Here is a 15,805-nt window from a genome sequence, read left to right on the forward strand (position 1 = left end):
GCCAGAACTAGACCCTTCCTTACGAACACCCTTTATCCAAGCTTCCAGCTTTATATCAGGAGTTGTACACTATTCACAACTGTATCCACAAAGCTCAGGAAAACATCTGGCATAAAGGAGATACCCAGCAGACATTTGTGGGATAATTGCATGTATTTGAAAACAAGCTTGCATGCCAGGAAGAAGCTTAGGTGTTTGCAGCCTGAAACCCTGATGAGTGAAATCAAACTCTGGTTTTCTCTGCCAGGATGACTTCATGCCAAATACAACCCCGCAGCTACTGTCATCTGCTTAATAAGAGCTTCTGCAGCATCTCAGACATTTCTGCCCAACAGTTACTCATGCCCTGGGTGTAACTGCATCTCAACAACAATGTGAAGACAAAGGAGCTCATCTTTACTGATTAAAGGAAAGCATAAAGCTTTCATATTTCCAATCATTTAGCATAGATTCCAGAAAGTTGAGCTTGGAGAACATATAAAATACAGCAGGATTCAACAAGAACTCAGAAAAACAGACAACTCCAGCACAAGAGATTGAGGAAGCAGTTAACCATGATCAAATCAAAACCAGGGTACCATGACACTATAATCCTGACATGGGCTGCAAAATCTCCTGCAACTTTCTATGTGGGAAATAAAAAAAAGGCAAAGGGTCGGACTTTAGTGTAAAAGAGTTCATCTGTTTTTCTGTTGAAGCACATTAGAGACTCAGAAGGCAACTCTTCAGCCTCGTGGCTGCAGTCAACCTAAGCATAGGGTGCATTTTAATGTCAGCTGAGGAGGAGAGCACGGAATAAGAAGACTACTGTTGTCTAGTTCAGCAAATACCAAATACATTTCTTTCTATCAAGATTATAAGAATCCTACTGTCTGTGTAGCTTGAGACTGTGTATGAGCTCATTAGATATTCCCGAATCACTTCAACTGTCGTTTAAACAGTACTGTTTCAGGAAAGGAGATGGCTAAGACAACAAATACATCTTCGATATCTAGAAAAAACTCATTCGCTCTCTTCTTTCTATTAGTGCTACCGAGAGCATAAACTGATACACTCTGGTTTCTTCCTGCCCCCCGATACTGTCTGTATTGGTTTCATTTCAACAGTTTACTGATCTTTTAGTTTGCACCTAACACACTTGGTAGAAGAGTCTGTATGTACCAGCCTAATAAAGCTTGCAAGAATAGCTGATGAAACATGATTAACACTGAAAGAAAGCTTAAAGGTGGGTACCAGTGTAGCCCAAAGTCAGGGGAATAGAAAACTGTGGCTTGCAAACCTGGCTGTGCTCTGATACTAACCAATTCGATGCTTTTGCAAACCATCTCTCTTCTCTTAGCCACAGCTGCTGCCTCATTGGAAGAGGCTTTACTGGGCACTGTCAAAGTCCCTGTGAGCACAGCCAATCAATCCTGACACCGAGAGAAACCCTAAAGCAGAAAAAAAGTGTCCTTCATAGTCTTAGAATATCTTTAGAGAAGTTCACAATAGGAAGATCATTCTAAGAAGGGAGTTATTGAGGAAAGACTTACAATTGCAGCGTCTTAGGGTCTTCCTAAAAACACCATGTGAAATAATTTGACATGTTTCAAAATTGTGTTATTGTCTGTGATATTTGTAAATCTCACTAATCTCACTCTTAACTATCTTTCCTTCTTCCTGCATGACTAAATGTTTCCTATAAGCAGTTCATTGTTTAAAAGATTCATCTGTGCGTGTTTGTCATGTATGAAAGTATGTATGCATGTATACATGTGTGTATGTATATTACATTTAGACACCAGAAGAAGATACAATGTCCCCTGGCACTGGAGTTATGGACAGTTTTAAGCTACCATGTGAGTGTTGGGGGCAGAACTTGAGTACTCTGCAAGAGCAGCAAGTACCCTCACCTATTGAGCCATCTCTCTAGCCCCTCATTGCATTGTATTTAGCCCATCTTCAACAGGGAGTTCATGTGTTCAAGGTGGGTGGGTGGGTGGGGGATAGTTTTCACTCATGCACTAAGCAGCTATCCAGACAAATGCACCTATTGCACTAGTTAAGAACCATCCAGACAAATTCACCTATTGTCCTAGTAATTCTCTTAGTTATGCCGATAACCTAGACCTTAGATTCCATTTTAAATCTATAAATCCCTACAGGCAACACATTCTCCCTTACCCAAACCGTAATAGGAGTGGGGTGATTACCCAGTGATTGGGTTTGTGAAAAACAGCATCTTTAATTTCACATCGAGATTACGTGGACTGACACTTTTGGCAATCCAATCAGCCACATGATTGGTGTATTCCTTTCTTGTCATGCTTGCCACAAGATTTACACAGTAAATTACATAAATGTAGAACCCAGCTGCAAACACTTACTAGGGTTAAGGAACTGAAGCCACCATTTGATTTTATGCATAAAACATTCCATATTTAGACATTTCCTGTTGCTTACATTCACCACTGTGACTATAGAGAGAAATCACGGGAATGTTTCTATGAAGTGTATACACAAGCCCCTTGTCCTTCCATGCATTGACTACTATGAGGCATGCACATAAGCCCCTCATCCTTCTACACTGTGTGAAGCCTGCACACTTGGTTCTCACCCTTCTGTGCACGGACTACAGAGCTGTCGTCCTCAGTGGCTCTGCCCAGGAGCCTCTGCTTCAACTCCGTCACTCACTTCCCCTTTGAGGCTTGCAGATATTTAAGACAAAATAATACTAGTTCTTTTGTTCCTTTTTTCTTTATGGCATTGTTAGTTTTCCCTCTGAAGAAATGGAGACAATACAATATTTAAGAAAATGTTCCAATTTTTGAGTTGCCCTATGCATAGTTTTTATTTTCTACACATGAAAGAAAATGTGAGGTTGCAGGAAATTACTGGGGTTAGTTTATCTGTGAAAGCCATTTTATTTTTAATTTTTTGAAAATAGGAAAGATAAATGCATTATTTTCATTAATTTTTCATGCAATATATTTTTTCATAGCAGCCTTATTTGTTTTTTATTTTATTATTTTTTATTGAATATTTTATTTACATTTCAGATGCCATCCTCTCTCCCCATTTCCCCTCCCTAGAAAACCCCTATCCCATGCCTCTTTTTCCTTTTTGCTTTTATACAATTTTTTTAAAATGTTAATCAATGGCTTTGTAAGTTTGATAATGCTCAATCAGAAGTGTAACCCAATACCCAGATGCTCCAACGGTTTGTAGTATAGGGACTGTCCAGGTTTCAGCAGTCTCTATAAATTGGCTAAGTTTTAAAAGCTATGCTTTGTGCTTCCCATAATTTCAGTTAACTCAGTCATTCTGGATTTCTGATGGGATTGAAAACTTATAGTCTCATAGCCAATCCTGGCTATTTACTTTGAGAGAAAAGATTTGAGTGGATAGTTTTCAGCTGACATTCATTCTAAAGCCAAGAAAAAAGCAATATATTTTGATAGCAGTTTTCCCTTCCCCTAACTCCTCCAGCACCTAACTACCCAGGGCAGGAAAGAAAGGAGCAACTGAGATCATGCCCAGAACAGGGGGCATGGGGCAGGGAGGCAGGGAAATGGGAGCAGAAGGACAGGGCACAGATGGGGAGGGGAGCAGTGGGACAGGGGACAGAGAGCATTGAGGGAAGAGTGGGGGACAGGATGCCAGGGAGCAGACTGTTAGAGGCCCAGGAGGGCAGGTGGGGCAGACAAACAGAGGGTGTAGAACATGGCTCAGCCAACATTAGACACAACGTAGTGTAGCCAGAAGCAACACTGAGTTCATCATTTAATAACGTGTTGATAAGCTTTTTAGTTTCTCTTCACACATCATTATCAAACATTTGAATCTGCCTTCCGTATATGGGCTTGATGATCTGACAGCTATTTGTTACTAGTTTACACTAACACTAATGTAATATCATATTGTCACTGTTTAAAAAGCATTCCTTCTTTAAGTTGCTTATTTCAGGGATATTCTGAAGAGGACTTTTTGGTTTTGTTTCTTTAATGCAGGATAGGACTGCTCAGTCTATTTGCTCAGGCTGACTTTGAATTCATAATTATCATGCATACAGTCATACCAATCAGACCTGACCAAAGAGCTCATGCTTAAAAATAAAATCAAAACAGAAAACTCCTTATCTAGGAAGATGTTGAAGTCACAATACCATTTAATCCGCAGGTGGGCTCCTTTGTCTCTGGAGTTCTGGAGCTCTGCCTCCTGTATACGACATGAGGGTGGTACCCTTCCTCGGTCAGTGGATGCTTTTTAACAGGCTCAATGAAAAAGTCTCCATGTGGTAGATGGAAAAATCCAGTCTGTAAATATATTCAATGAGAGAGTTTACGTGAATCAAGTCTGCAAATAAGAATGCTAAAGTGAAACATTATATAGACCTTGGTAATCTCTGGGAATTCAAGAAACAGCTCTCTCAAACTCTGCCATTGGGTGTTGGAAAACAGATGGCTCATGAATGTCTTTGTAATCATAAGTATAAGATGATTTGTCATAGATGCCTTTGAGATGCTAGTAAATACATCCACATGTTCACACAGGCCCAAAATGTCATATGCAGTCGTTCAGGCTCCTGAATCCTCCTTAGCACCACTGCTGGGGCATTTACAGATAACAAATAAAGGTCCTGCTTCTGCTTGCCCCCATGGAGTCCCTGCCTAAGCACCTCAACCCACTGATAACAGAACATTTGTCTCCGTGTGATAATATGACCATACAGTCACCCAGTTTCTTTCCTGAATGTGTTCAATGCCTCATTCAGGAAACAAACATAAGACTGTCTGATTTATTGGATAGTTCTCTATCACTTTACAAAGAGAGCATTCTTACTCATGGCTATGGGGATCAGTTCTGTATCTGACAATGCTGGTCCATGAGGAATTCAATCCAAGGGGTTGATATGAAAGTATATATCTTTCTACTCTTTTGTTCCATGTAGAAAACTTCCAGGTATCCATTTGAGGTACTTATCAAAGTCCTAGCCAGCCAAGCATGGTGATACATGTCAGTTATACTTAGCACTCTGAAGGCATATGCAGAAGTATTATGAGTTTGATGTCATCTCAGCTACAAAACAAACACTTAAGGTTCCAATCCCATCATGCATGAGACAAAAAGTTCACTCTGGGTGATCTGTGTGAAGTTTTATATCAAGCCACCTATTCAAGAACTCCAGACTCTGGAATGAAATGAGGTCAAACCCAAGCCATGGAAAGCCATTGGTGAAGGTGCAGCCTCAGTAGTAGTTGACAGCTGATGACTGACGAGGTCATGCAAAGAAACTGAGGCGTGGCACCGTGAATAGAGCCTATGATTGGCTATTGGTGAAACCTAATTGCACTGGAAGAAACCAGTGTATTAGAGATGCCAATACCATGGGATGATCACCAAGAACAGCAGCAAAGTGGAGTGGATCAACCTGAGCTTAGAGTGCTACAGAAGGTAAAGCTCAAAAAGTGACCCAAAAGAGCCCAGGAGATAATATGTGGATCCCAAATATTGGAACAAGAAGCAGTGAAGTTGAAGTTGCCTTGAAGATCCCAAGATATTAGAGATGCCAGAGTCATGGAATGCCTATCAAAGAAAGCTACTACCAGGAAGTGGAATGCGGTAGTTTGAATATACTTGGCCCATGGGAAATGGCATTATGAGGAGGCCTTATTGGAGGAGACATAGCCTTGTGAGAGGAAGTGTGTCACAGCGGGGTGGGTTTCGAAGTTTCCTGCTATGCTCAAACTTCACCCAGTGTGGAAGAGAAGCCACCTTCTGGGTGCCAGCAGAAGACAGTCTCTCCTGGTTGCCTTTGGATCAAGATGTAGAGCTCTTGGCTCCTCCAGCACCATGTCCAACTGCATGCCGCCATGTTTTCCTGCCATGATGATAATGGACCAAACATCTGAAACTCTAAGCCAGCCCCAGTTAAATGTTTTCTTTTATAAGAGTTGCCTTGGCCATGAAACCCTAATTAAGACTATACCTATTTGTCTTCTACTACCTATCAGTGTAGACAATAATATAGTCAGACCTCAACACTAACTATACCATTGGGCTTCTTATTTTGATTGCTAACCTCAGAATATCTTCATATGAAGAATAAGAGGAAGATAAAAGTTCTCTACTCTTGAGTTGTGAAAAATAGCTGTGTGACCTTGAGTAGCTCAAACCATTGAGCCACAGTGCCCTTCCTCATCGGCAAGAGGCAGCAATGCTGACTACTTTACAAGCCATTGGCGAATCAGGCGAGAGGAGATGTGTGGAAGTAGCCTACAAGATATTGTACTTTTAACCTCAGATTTGTTTTTGTTTTCTGACATTTCCTAGGAGATGTGGCACTCTTTTCTCTGTAGCTTTGTCTGAGAACTTCTGTGACAGGAAGCACTGATGAGACCGAGAGAGCAGGATCAAGTAATTGTAATAAGATAGTGGAAACAGACTTCATGCATTACAGAGATTTGGCTCTATTTCTGCCGTGAATCAGAGACCAACAAGAGAGAAGAAAGCCTGCCTGCCATTAATGAGACTCATTTGAGCTACAGAAACCAAGCAAAAGGCCAGGGCTCCTCAGAGAGCCTGGGCCCTGTGATCATTTGTGTGCTGTTATCAACCTAAATATTAATGTCCCTCAAGGAAACAATTACAAATCCACTGAGAAGGGCTAAGCAGGAGTTCTTCAGACTCAGATTTTCAATTCAAATGGTGGAGAAGAAACAAGAACTCTAAGGAGGGCCTGCACATTCGGTAAGCGAGAAGAACAGGAAGGCCTGAAAGCCACAGGTTTTTCTAAAAGTTTCTTTACATCTGCATTCCTTCACAGGGTTATCCTTATAAGCACGCACAGAGAAATCTATCTCAATAGTTCACAGAAGCTGGAGGAAATCTCCAGAGAGTAACAGTGGAGGGTAAGGAAAGGCCTGTGCGTGCACAGGTAGGGCAGCTTGCTGCAAGACCCCATGTACAAGGATCTTGAAAAAGGAGAAAAAATGGCACACGAGTGTTGTGGATGGGCCTGGTGCTGTTTGTATTTTTTATGTTAATTCTGCTCTCCTGGGAGGGGCTGCAGATAAGGAGTGAGTTAAGTACTCAGGTGACTTCTTGTGAACCAATCCCCTAATGAATAAAGGAGCCAATCACTGGGCAAATAAGAGCAACTTCCGGGTTGGATAGGGAAGAGGGGAAGAGGAGAGAGAGGGTCCTTTTTGGACAGGTAAGCAGTAGGACAAGATGTAGCTACTAGTGTCTTCTGGCTTATGGCAAATCCACCAAGATTCGCCACCAATAATTTAGATTTAGTATGGCTTACAAGATTAGCATTGTAGTTGTTGAGCCCAGATATTGAGTTATCATTCTTTCTGAACTAAGTTTGTGTGCTATTTTTCTTCTTGTGACAACTTGACTGGGTTCAAGAGAGAAAGGCGTGGTGGCAAAGTGGGGATTTGCCTGATGGGCACCCCAAAAACCGTGGGGTTTTGAAGCATGGGGCTGGCATGGTAGAAACCTGCCAGTGAGAACCTAGAGAACTAGGCGGAGAGATTTTGGAGCCATTGAGTCAGAGTCTGCCAAGATGAGAACACCCCTCGGGTGCCATGTGGCCAGCTGGTGCTGGACATAGCACGGGAACTTGCCATTCTTTTTTTAATATTTCCCTCAACACACAAGTGGTGTGAAGAGGAGCATAGGCATGTTTTCAGGTTTAGCTTTTCCAAAGCATAAACACAGGTGTGTTTATATGGTTGCCAGATGGCAATGGCCTAGTTGTCTGTGCATTGAGCTCTTCTTGGTTAGTAAAAGCCACGTCATGATAGACAAATCCACACACAGTTTGCTTCCAATGGGAGAGCTGGCTTCACACTTGGCCTGAAGCGAGCTAGCCAGGAAAATCATCTTTCTGTTTTCAGCTCTAACTGGAATCAAGCAAAGCCATCTTCACCCCCAGTCTTCCCTGCAACTCACTCCCTTCTCTTACCTTTCAAGGAGATTGGAGAAAGAATTGGCAAAACACTGTGAATTCACTAGTCAGAGGAACCCACACAGAGTGAGGCTCAGGCTGAACCCCACAGCAGATTCATTCTCCCTTCCACATCCTCTGCCATCTTTTCTTCTCCCTTCCACATCCGTCAACCTCAGGACACTGCTAACTCACTCTTGGAAATAAACTCACCTACCCGTTTTATCTAACTTAGACATACCTATGAATGTTTCCAAAACCCACTACCCTTTTAAAGTAATTTTAAATAAAATTTAAATATTTTATAGCATTACAAGCATGTAGGTGCAAATCATAGCTGCAAGAAAAGAAGGTTACCAATCAGCCAAGGAGTTCCCTGTTTACCCTTTGTAATCAATAACATTTCCAAAGGACTCTGTGATCCGGCTGTCTAACCCTATAAATTAATTCTAAGTCTTCACTTGGTTTTAAATCACAGTTAAGACTCAGACCTTGGGGGTTAAGACAGAGGCATTATAATGGACCTTATATCCTGCACCCCCAGATTCACATTACAGAATCTAACTCTCTCCACAGACCTGGAAATGACATTTTTCTGATCTTTGTCCTCCATGGAAAGCCTTTCCCAAGCCAAGGCAGGGCCAGCAAACACCATGCTGATGGTTAGATTATTTGTGCTGATGGACACACAATGGAATGACTGCAAAAGTCTCAGTGAAGCAGAATTAATACAAACCTCTGAATTCTTTGCTGTTAGACTCTTAGAGTAGAAGCTTTTCTCTAATTAACCTTCAGCACAGAGAAGGAGGGGGGATTTAAGGTACATCCCAGGACCAAGCAAGCAAAGTTCCTAAGACTGACATCTTCATTTGGTATACAAGTTTCCAGGTCTACCATGGCATGGCTGTCTTTTTGTTACTAGGAATATATTCTGTATCACTTTTTTTTTTTTCTGGTCAAAAAGCTAGACTTTGGAGACAAGCAGGTCTGAGTTCAGCATTCAGTTCCAGCAGGAACAAATGATATGTCTTTTTACAAGTTATCTGGTCCTTCCAAGTCTCAGTGGCCTCATCTGTCTCTGTGTGGTATGATGGTGGCTTTATGCCGAGCAATTACACTTGGGAATGAATGAGGTAATGCATGAAAATTATTCTAAACAATTCCTGTCCTTTAGTTAATGTCTCTGCAGATTTTCTCACATTGATAGCACCTCCTCTGTGACTAAGTCATTCATTTCCTCATCCTGGAATGTCTTTGACATAGATGTTTATTTTTGAAGACAGGTTTTTTGGTTCTAGGAAAAAAATATCCTGCTCATATAAAGGAAGAAAAGCTACCTCTTAATTATCTTCCTTCCTTGCTTGGGAATACAACAAATTAAATGCATCGATCTCATCATGATTCTTGAGCTCTTCCCATAGATTCACTAGTGTTCTTTCATGAAAGAAAAAAAAAATGCCATGGATCTTAACACCCATTCGGTCACTGAAGTAAGTCCTCAGAGAGAAAGAACACAGGTTCCAGACAGAAGCAGATATCAGGAAACCTCTGTCCCCGAGCTTCTTCAATATGGAAAGCTTTCAAAAGAAATTGTGCATAAGGGGCTGCAGAGATGACTCAGTGTTTAAGAACACTTACTAATCCAACAGAGGACCCAGATTCCATCCCCAGTATCTAAGTGGTGGCTCACATGTGTACCTCAAATTCAAAGGGATCCAATTTCCTCTTTTGGTTTTCATGGGCACCAGGGACACACATGGTATATACATACATGTAACCAAAATAGGTACATACATAAAATAAAGTATTGAAAAACTATTTTAAATGCATATGCCCATGAGCCTGTCCCAGAACATGCACTTTGGGGATGTGGTATAATGCACTGGAATCTGCATTGCAAGCATCTTGAGATTCTGATACATATAATCCACATATCACAGTTTGGAAAACACTTTACTTTTTTTTTTCTCTTGTAATTCCATCTTGTATAAAACCAAGGATGTGAGTAAATACAGTTCCCTGTGCTTTGGATCTGAAATCTGTCCACAAATTGTGGTTTTGAACACCTGTGTCCCAGCTATGGGCATTATTTGGGTGGTCTGGATGAACTTTGGGAGGTAGAAGTAAATCCCTGGGGGTGGACCTTTAAAGGCTATATCCAACCTTGACGCTTGGCACGATCTTTTTGCTTGCTGGTCCATCCTTATCAGAATGGCCTCTGTACAAGTTCCTACCAGCATGAACTCATGTTGTTAACCTTGGTTATCAACTTCACGAACTTTGGATAAGGGAATTTCCCAGCTGAAGAACTGTCTCCATCATATTGTCCTGTGTGTACGTCTATGTGTAGAAAAATTTTAATCAAGCAACATGATTGCTCTGGCAAACGAATCACATCCAAAGATATGATCTGGCCAGAATACAGTCATGCTGTAGTATGATCTGGTTGGAATACAGACATACCCTTAGTGCACATCTTTACCCTCTACAATGAAGGTAAGGTTAATTTGTAGAAGAAAGCAGCCATGTTTAAAAATGATATCTACTTGATGGGTAGATGAAGTGATGAATCAGAAAGATTTGACAGAATGAGTCAGAGATGGGATATGCCCACCTCACAAAAGAACAACAGGGGAAAAGAGGCTACTTAAGAGCAGGGAGAGAGAAAAAAAGTGGCATCACGTGGTGTGATTGTGTGTGTGTGTGTGTGTGTGTGTGTGTGTGTGTATGTACATGGTAAAAGAGAGAACAGACTAGACAGGGGTGAAGACAGAACAAGCCAAAGAGTGAAGAAGAACCAGAAAATTAGAATATGATTATTCCAGTTAGTATGCACTGAGACAGAACAATTCAGTCAGGAGCAGAGAAAAGATGAACTGAATCAGTCAGCTTGGATGATTAGATCGTGTGGAGGCTAGAAAAGCTTCCAGGCCTGGGCCTAAAGATAATAAGAAAAGAGAAAGAAAGACTCTGGGTTCTGCTCAAGCTGTGTATTCATACACCTTGGACACGGCTGTTATCTCATCACCTCATCCAATGAAATAAACATGACATTTACATCTATGGGGGCATTATCTTGATTGTTAACTGAAAAGACAGCCCAAGCCACTGGGAGCAGCACAATTCCCTAGGCAGATGGGCCTGACCTGTATAAGAAAGGTAGCTGAACATAAAAGGCGGCTTGGCCGTAACAGTTCCTCCATGAATTCTTCTGTAGTTCCTTCCTCCAGATTTCTGCCTTGACTTATGAAAACCAAACAAACCTATTTCTGCCCTTAGAAATGGTCATGGTATTTATCAAAACAACAGAAACAAAACTAGAAGTGTGTGTGTCTATGTCTGTGTCTGTGTGTCTGTGTATGTGTCTGTGTGTGTGAGAGTGTGGCTGTGTGAATGTGTATGTGGGTGTGTGTGGGTGGGTGGGTGTGGGTGTGTGGGTGCATGTGTATGTGTGAGTGTGTGAGTGTATGTGTGTCTGTGTAAGTGTGTATGTGTGTATGAGTGTGGGTATGTCTGTGTGTGTATGTGGGTATGAGTGTGGTTGTGTGAATGTGCCAGTGTGTGTATGAGTGTGAGTGTATATATTACCCTCCATTAAGTAGCTTGTTTTATGCATTCAGTCACTGTAACATAAAATTAACAAATTCCATAGTAATAGCTCAATTAAAACCTTAGTTTGCCTCAATCACAGGAAATTCCAAGTATGACAAGAGCTAAACACAAGTTGTAAAGAAGACACCACAGATGTAAAACTGGAAAGGATATCCACAGTATCTTTCAGGTCAAGACAGTGCAAAATGTTTCCCAAAAGTTGGAAAACATTCCAATAAACAGATCTTCTAGCTGACTAAGAGTTTTTGTTCTGAAATGTAAAATCATTTCACATAAAAAAAGAACTTTTAGAGAACTCTGCATACAAATGCTGAACTACTCCTCTGATATTGTCCTAAATTTGTTTTAAAGTGTTTTTTGTTTGTTTGTTTTGTTTTTCCATTGTGAACTGCATTTCTAGAAAAACTCAGTAGACCTGCTCTCAACACTGTCCTGGGTGGGGAGGCACAATCTTCCCTGTCAGCTCCACCTTACAGAACTATCATTCTAGTTCTGAACAACAGATGCTATCAGAGACTTAAAATGCCTGGATATACCCTTTTCTCCAAATAATGACTCCACTGTACCCTTTTCTCCAAATAATGACTCCACCGAAATGGTTTCTTCTTTTAATAATTTCTCTGTGTATAATTTTAGTCTTAAACCATCTCAACTAGTCATCCCTGCACCTGTTTACCATATCTCCCCAGAAAACTGAAGAATCCAATAAAAAAAAGGAAGGGAAGAACTTGCTAGCACATTGGAAATCAGGGAAACTGGTTATTAGAGAGAACAATGGGAGAAAACTGCACAGGTAAAAGCTCTCTCCTGTGGGGATCAGTGAGCCATTAAGGTGATTTTATCCTCGTGACACAGCAGGCCATCCTTTTCAAATTAGAAGCTGCCCTCGCTATGAGAACACAAAGTCCTTGTTGGGATATGAACAAAATATCCCTGCCCTATCTCTGCCCACACTGATGTCGAAGGCTCCCCTGCCTGCAATGAAGACCACAGTAGCCATGAAAAGCAGCTGCCATGACCACAGCACAATTGTCTTGCTCCCTGGGAACACTGGAGTCACAGCATTCCAGGAGGTTTAAGGATGACTTTGGTAGAGGTTGGCCTTTGATGGCCTGGTGATGGGTAGATGGGTGTAAGCTAACCTTGAGGGGATCTGATAACACCCTGAGGTCACTATCACGGAAGAGTGACACGAATGAGGAGGATGTCTAATGTACAGTGTCACATCATGATGTTGTTACATTAGTGCACTGACAAACATTTATATTCATATAATAGGTACAAAAAAACAAACCGAAACTCTTTCCTTTTAAGGGCTGTTTCTTTAGAGAAAAAAAATCCCACTCAGTTTCCCCTTTCTATAGCTCACTCCTGTCAAAGCTGTAGAAGAACAAGTTTAGCGTAATTAAATGTCACCCTCCATAATGCCATGAAGAGAATAGATTTGAGTAATTATGCTATTTTTTAAATAAGCGCAAATTAACCCTTTCTAATTGGTTCAATATTTCTTAAGTGTTTGAAGACAAGATTGATGTGCTGGAGGTAAGGTATAAGCAGCTGAGAAGGTCTTAAATTGCTAAGGGTCTCCAAATTAATCTAGGTGTACTTCAAGGGACACCTGGGGATAAAGATGCACGAAGGGAAGGACAGAAGGAGGAAGACATGCTCACTGAGGGTGAAATGAGAGCCCTGAAGGGAGCAGGTGGAGATCTTTCCATTTGGGGCTGGTTAAAGATGCGTACTGTAAATTCCTTTCTTTGTTCTCCATGGAATCTTCAGTGAGATACGTATTGCTTTCTTGATATTTTTGTGTGGCTAATAATACTGAGTCTTATGTCAAGAATACAATGGGGGAGAAAACAGAACAGTAGCTGAATCAATACACAACAAGAACCTCTTTCCCATTGAGAAGGTAAGATCATCTCCTTGATCTAGTAATCACCTAGTGTCTTAGTTTTGCTTCCGATTGTTTGGTAAGATACCCCCAGAAAAAGCAGCATCAGGAAGAAAGAGCTTACTTGGTTCACAGTTCAATGTTATAAGCCACCACTAAGGTTAAATCTAGATGGTAGGAGCTTGAAAAAGCTGGTCACAGTACATCCGTGGTAAAGAACAGAAAGCAATGAATGAAGGCATGCCTGTTTGGGATCTACACTAACACAGTTCAGGGTTCCCTGACTAAAGAATGGTTGTACCCATTCTCTAGTGGTTACACCCCTCAATTAACTAAGCAAGATTATCTCCCATAGACATACCCAAACATCAACCCAATGAAGATATTCTCTCATTGATTCTCTTCCTAGGTGATGGGAGACTGTGTGGCTATCCATTAAAGCTAACCATAACACCTAGGACACTGTCATGAGGCCAGGAAGAAGAAGCCAACCTTTTGAAGCTGGACTAAAGGCTTAGCTGAGACAAAGCAAGCCATCAGGGAGAATAAAGAGCAAATGCAGGGCAAGCGGTTGTTGGAGACGGGAATATGAGGATTTCCATAGTGTAAATCTAGTGACTAGTGACTTCTGAATGTAACGGAAGAGCGATTTATTCTAGCCCACTATATCAAAGGAATTCAGTTAGTCGTGGCAGGGAAGACACTGTGGAGCATCTCAGTTTGTGGTGATGGGATCACATGGCACAGGCTATTCACACTATGGCAGACAAGGAAGTAGATAGGGGGACCAAGGGCAAGTTCATAACCCTCAAAGGCTCTGCGTAATAAAGGTTTTACAACCTCCCAAAATAGCCACACCCATAGGAAATAAATGTCAAAAGATGAATCTATGGAGCATAGTTCAGATTCAAACCACAACAATGCTTAATCCACAGTCAAAGCAAAGAGCGATGAATTAATGCATGTGTGGTTGAGATCCACTTTGACACAGTTTCCTATTGCTCTGCCTAGAGAATGATACCAGCTGCAGTTAAGTAAGTTGACAAACCTTACAGAATTTGCAAAGCAAATATGATGTTTAGGATAAATATAGTCCTCAAAGACAAAATATCCTACTCCCCTCAACCTACAAATGTTATTTTATATTGCGGTAGTTTGCTGGTATAATTAAATAAAAATCTTAGAGAAATTGCTCTGGATTGTCAGCATTGATCAGTGTCATCAGAGAAGCCTTGACAAGATAGGGACAGACAGGTCAGCATGCACACATGGAGATACAATGACAGAAGATAGGGAATTTATTTTGTTCCATGCCTCTATACTAGTGGTAATTTTTCATAGCACCCTAGGAGAGTGAGCAGGTCATACAAAAGTAAAGTCACACAAAGGGAAGTCTGGAAGGTTAAGGGTCCATGAGGATAGGACACTGGTTATAATCCACACTCCACAGCCAAAAGTACTTTTCACACTCAAGTCCCAGCACACAAGAAAGCCTTCTAGGCCAGTACAGCAAAATGGCCTATGTTAAGGACATTCAAATACAGAGAATTATGTTTTGTTATACATCAACTGTTTTCTCCGCTCCTAACCCTGTTTCTACAGGGCCGAGGATGGAATGCAGGTCCTCTCTTGTGCTAGGCAAGAACTCCACCACTGAGCTACAACTTCAGTCCAACCTTGTTTGAAATTGTAATACCATCCTTCTGGTCTGGGCCCAGGAACTGAGCAGATCCAAGACAGCAGCTCTGCCCCCAATCACACAGAACCCAGAGGAAGCAGGGCTCCCAGGAACTCTAACCTGGGCAGTATCTTAGGTAAGCAGACAGCAATGTTCACCCCAAACAGGGAGTAACTGGGACCCACAAGGACCCGGGAAGCCACTCCCTGCCCAGAGCACTGGTTACCTTTGGTCTGGGCCAGAGCACTAAGCAGATCTTGGGAGGCAGCTCTGCCCACAATCTCTAAGAACCCAGAGGAAATGGGGTTCCCAGAGCTCTAACCTGGGCAGCATCCTGTCTGTGCTTGAGCACTGAGCTGATTTTGGGCCCCAGTGCTTATCCCAGTAGTTACACCCACCCCACAAAGTTCTGATACAACCAAGATAATAGGAAAGACAGGCTCCAGTCAGGGACAGGGCAGGTAGCACTAAGGAGATACAGATGGCAAAAGGCAAGCACAAGAACATAAGCATCAGTAACCCAGGGTACTTAGCATCATTAGAACCTAGTTCTCCCACACTAGAAAGTCCTGAATTCCCCATATCACCATGAAAGCAAGATTCAGATTTAAAATCACTTCTAATGATGATGATAGAGAACTTTAAGAAGGACATAAATGACACTCTCAAAGAATTTGAGGAGAAC

General features: G+C 41.6%; 1 protein-coding gene across 1 annotated transcript in view; it reads right to left on the bottom strand.

The window, feature by feature from the left end:
- The window catches only part of Adamts12 (ADAM metallopeptidase with thrombospondin type 1 motif 12), a 268,248-nt gene that overhangs the window by 175,661 nt on the left and 76,782 nt on the right, over nucleotides 1-15,805 (bottom strand). The window contains exon 3 of the mRNA XM_034523235.2: nucleotides 4,145-4,295. Within this exon, the coding sequence (XP_034379126.1) occupies nucleotides 4,145-4,295 (151 nt within the window). The remainder of the gene's footprint in view (nucleotides 1-4,144; nucleotides 4,296-15,805) is intronic.

This window comes from Arvicanthis niloticus, chromosome 19 (assembly GCF_011762505.2).
Source record: "Arvicanthis niloticus isolate mArvNil1 chromosome 19, mArvNil1.pat.X, whole genome shotgun sequence".
Lineage (NCBI taxonomy): Eukaryota > Metazoa > Chordata > Mammalia > Rodentia > Muridae > Arvicanthis > Arvicanthis niloticus.